General features: G+C 63.1%; 1 protein-coding gene across 1 annotated transcript in view; it reads left to right on the top strand.

Moving 5' to 3' along the window:
* Positions 1-1,021, top strand: part of LOC103609398 (UPF0488 protein C8orf33 homolog) — a 13,711-nt gene that overhangs the window by 11,917 nt on the left and 773 nt on the right. Inside the window, exons 3-4 of the mRNA XM_008593725.1 lie at positions 4-29; positions 146-292. Of these exons, the coding sequence (XP_008591947.1) occupies positions 4-29; positions 146-292 (173 nt within the window). The remainder of the gene's footprint in view (positions 1-3; positions 30-145; positions 293-1,021) is intronic.

The following is a 1,021-nucleotide window of genomic DNA, read 5'->3' as shown; positions in this document are numbered from 1 at the left end:
CAGGAGGCAGAAACCGACCCCGAAGCAGAGTAAGGCCCGGCGGAGCCTTGGGGACGTGGACAGTGGGGGGGTCCCGGCGTGCGGGCGCTGCCGGGAGCTGGAAGGCGCGCAGAGGAGGTCACGGGTCCCCCGTCTCCGCCCGCAGAAGAGCAGGCCGTCGGGGCAGTCCGAGCCCTGCGCAGCGACAGGACTCCTTTGCCCCGGAAGAGGCAGCTGATGCGCTCCTTGTTTGGGGACTACAGGGCTCGGATGGAAGCCGAGTGGCGCGAGGCTCTGCGGGACCTCAGGGCTGGTGAGGAACTGGGAGCTGGTGGGGTCCGGGTGGGGAGGAGGCTCCCAGCGGGTGACAGGAGGGACCCGGAGCATCCAGACTGGGTGCAGGCGACGGCTCCGGGAAACCTGAGGGATCGGTGGACAGAAGTCCTGGGACCCTGGGCAGAGGACCTGCTCCCGTGCGGTCCCATCTCGGGCTGGGGACAGCTGCCTGTGCGCTGCGGCTTTCTCTGCCGGCCGCAAAGGCGGGTCCTGTAGCAAGGTGAGCGCAACTTCTGGAGCCAAGTGACCTGGGTTCGAATCTTGTATCTGCTGCTTAGTAGCATTAACGCCCCTGGCAAGTTCCTGAGTCTCCTTGTGACTCTAACTGGGGGTGACGGCAGTATCTGCCCGTAATCTTGAGTAATTAATCCGCCAACTTGTACAAAGGGGTTAGATGTGTATGGGCAATCGTAACTGCACAGGTCACGTTAGCTGTCACCACTCGGTCCTGACTCTCTCTCTCTGTCTGTCCTCCCCAGCTGCCCATTCCGCCCAGGTGCAGCCTGTAGGTGAGGCCGCCAGAAGGAAGAGCCGGAGGGTCTGCAGGCCTCGGCCAGTAGGGACAGCCAAGCCCACCCTGGACACTCCTGATGGACAGTTTAGGTTCAATTTCTTTTAGCCTCTTCCCCGTCCGGGAACAGTCTCCCTCCCCCCTGGGGTCATGTGGGGGTTTGTTTTGAGGGCAGCCCCTGTCCAGGAATTCTCT

This window comes from Galeopterus variegatus, unplaced genomic scaffold (assembly GCF_000696425.1).
Source record: "Galeopterus variegatus unplaced genomic scaffold, G_variegatus-3.0.2 Scaffold9577, whole genome shotgun sequence".
NCBI classification, from domain to species: Eukaryota; Metazoa; Chordata; class Mammalia; order Dermoptera; family Cynocephalidae; genus Galeopterus; species Galeopterus variegatus.
The sequence above is the reverse complement of the archived record's forward strand: the minus strand, read 5'-3'. Positions and strand labels throughout refer to the sequence as shown.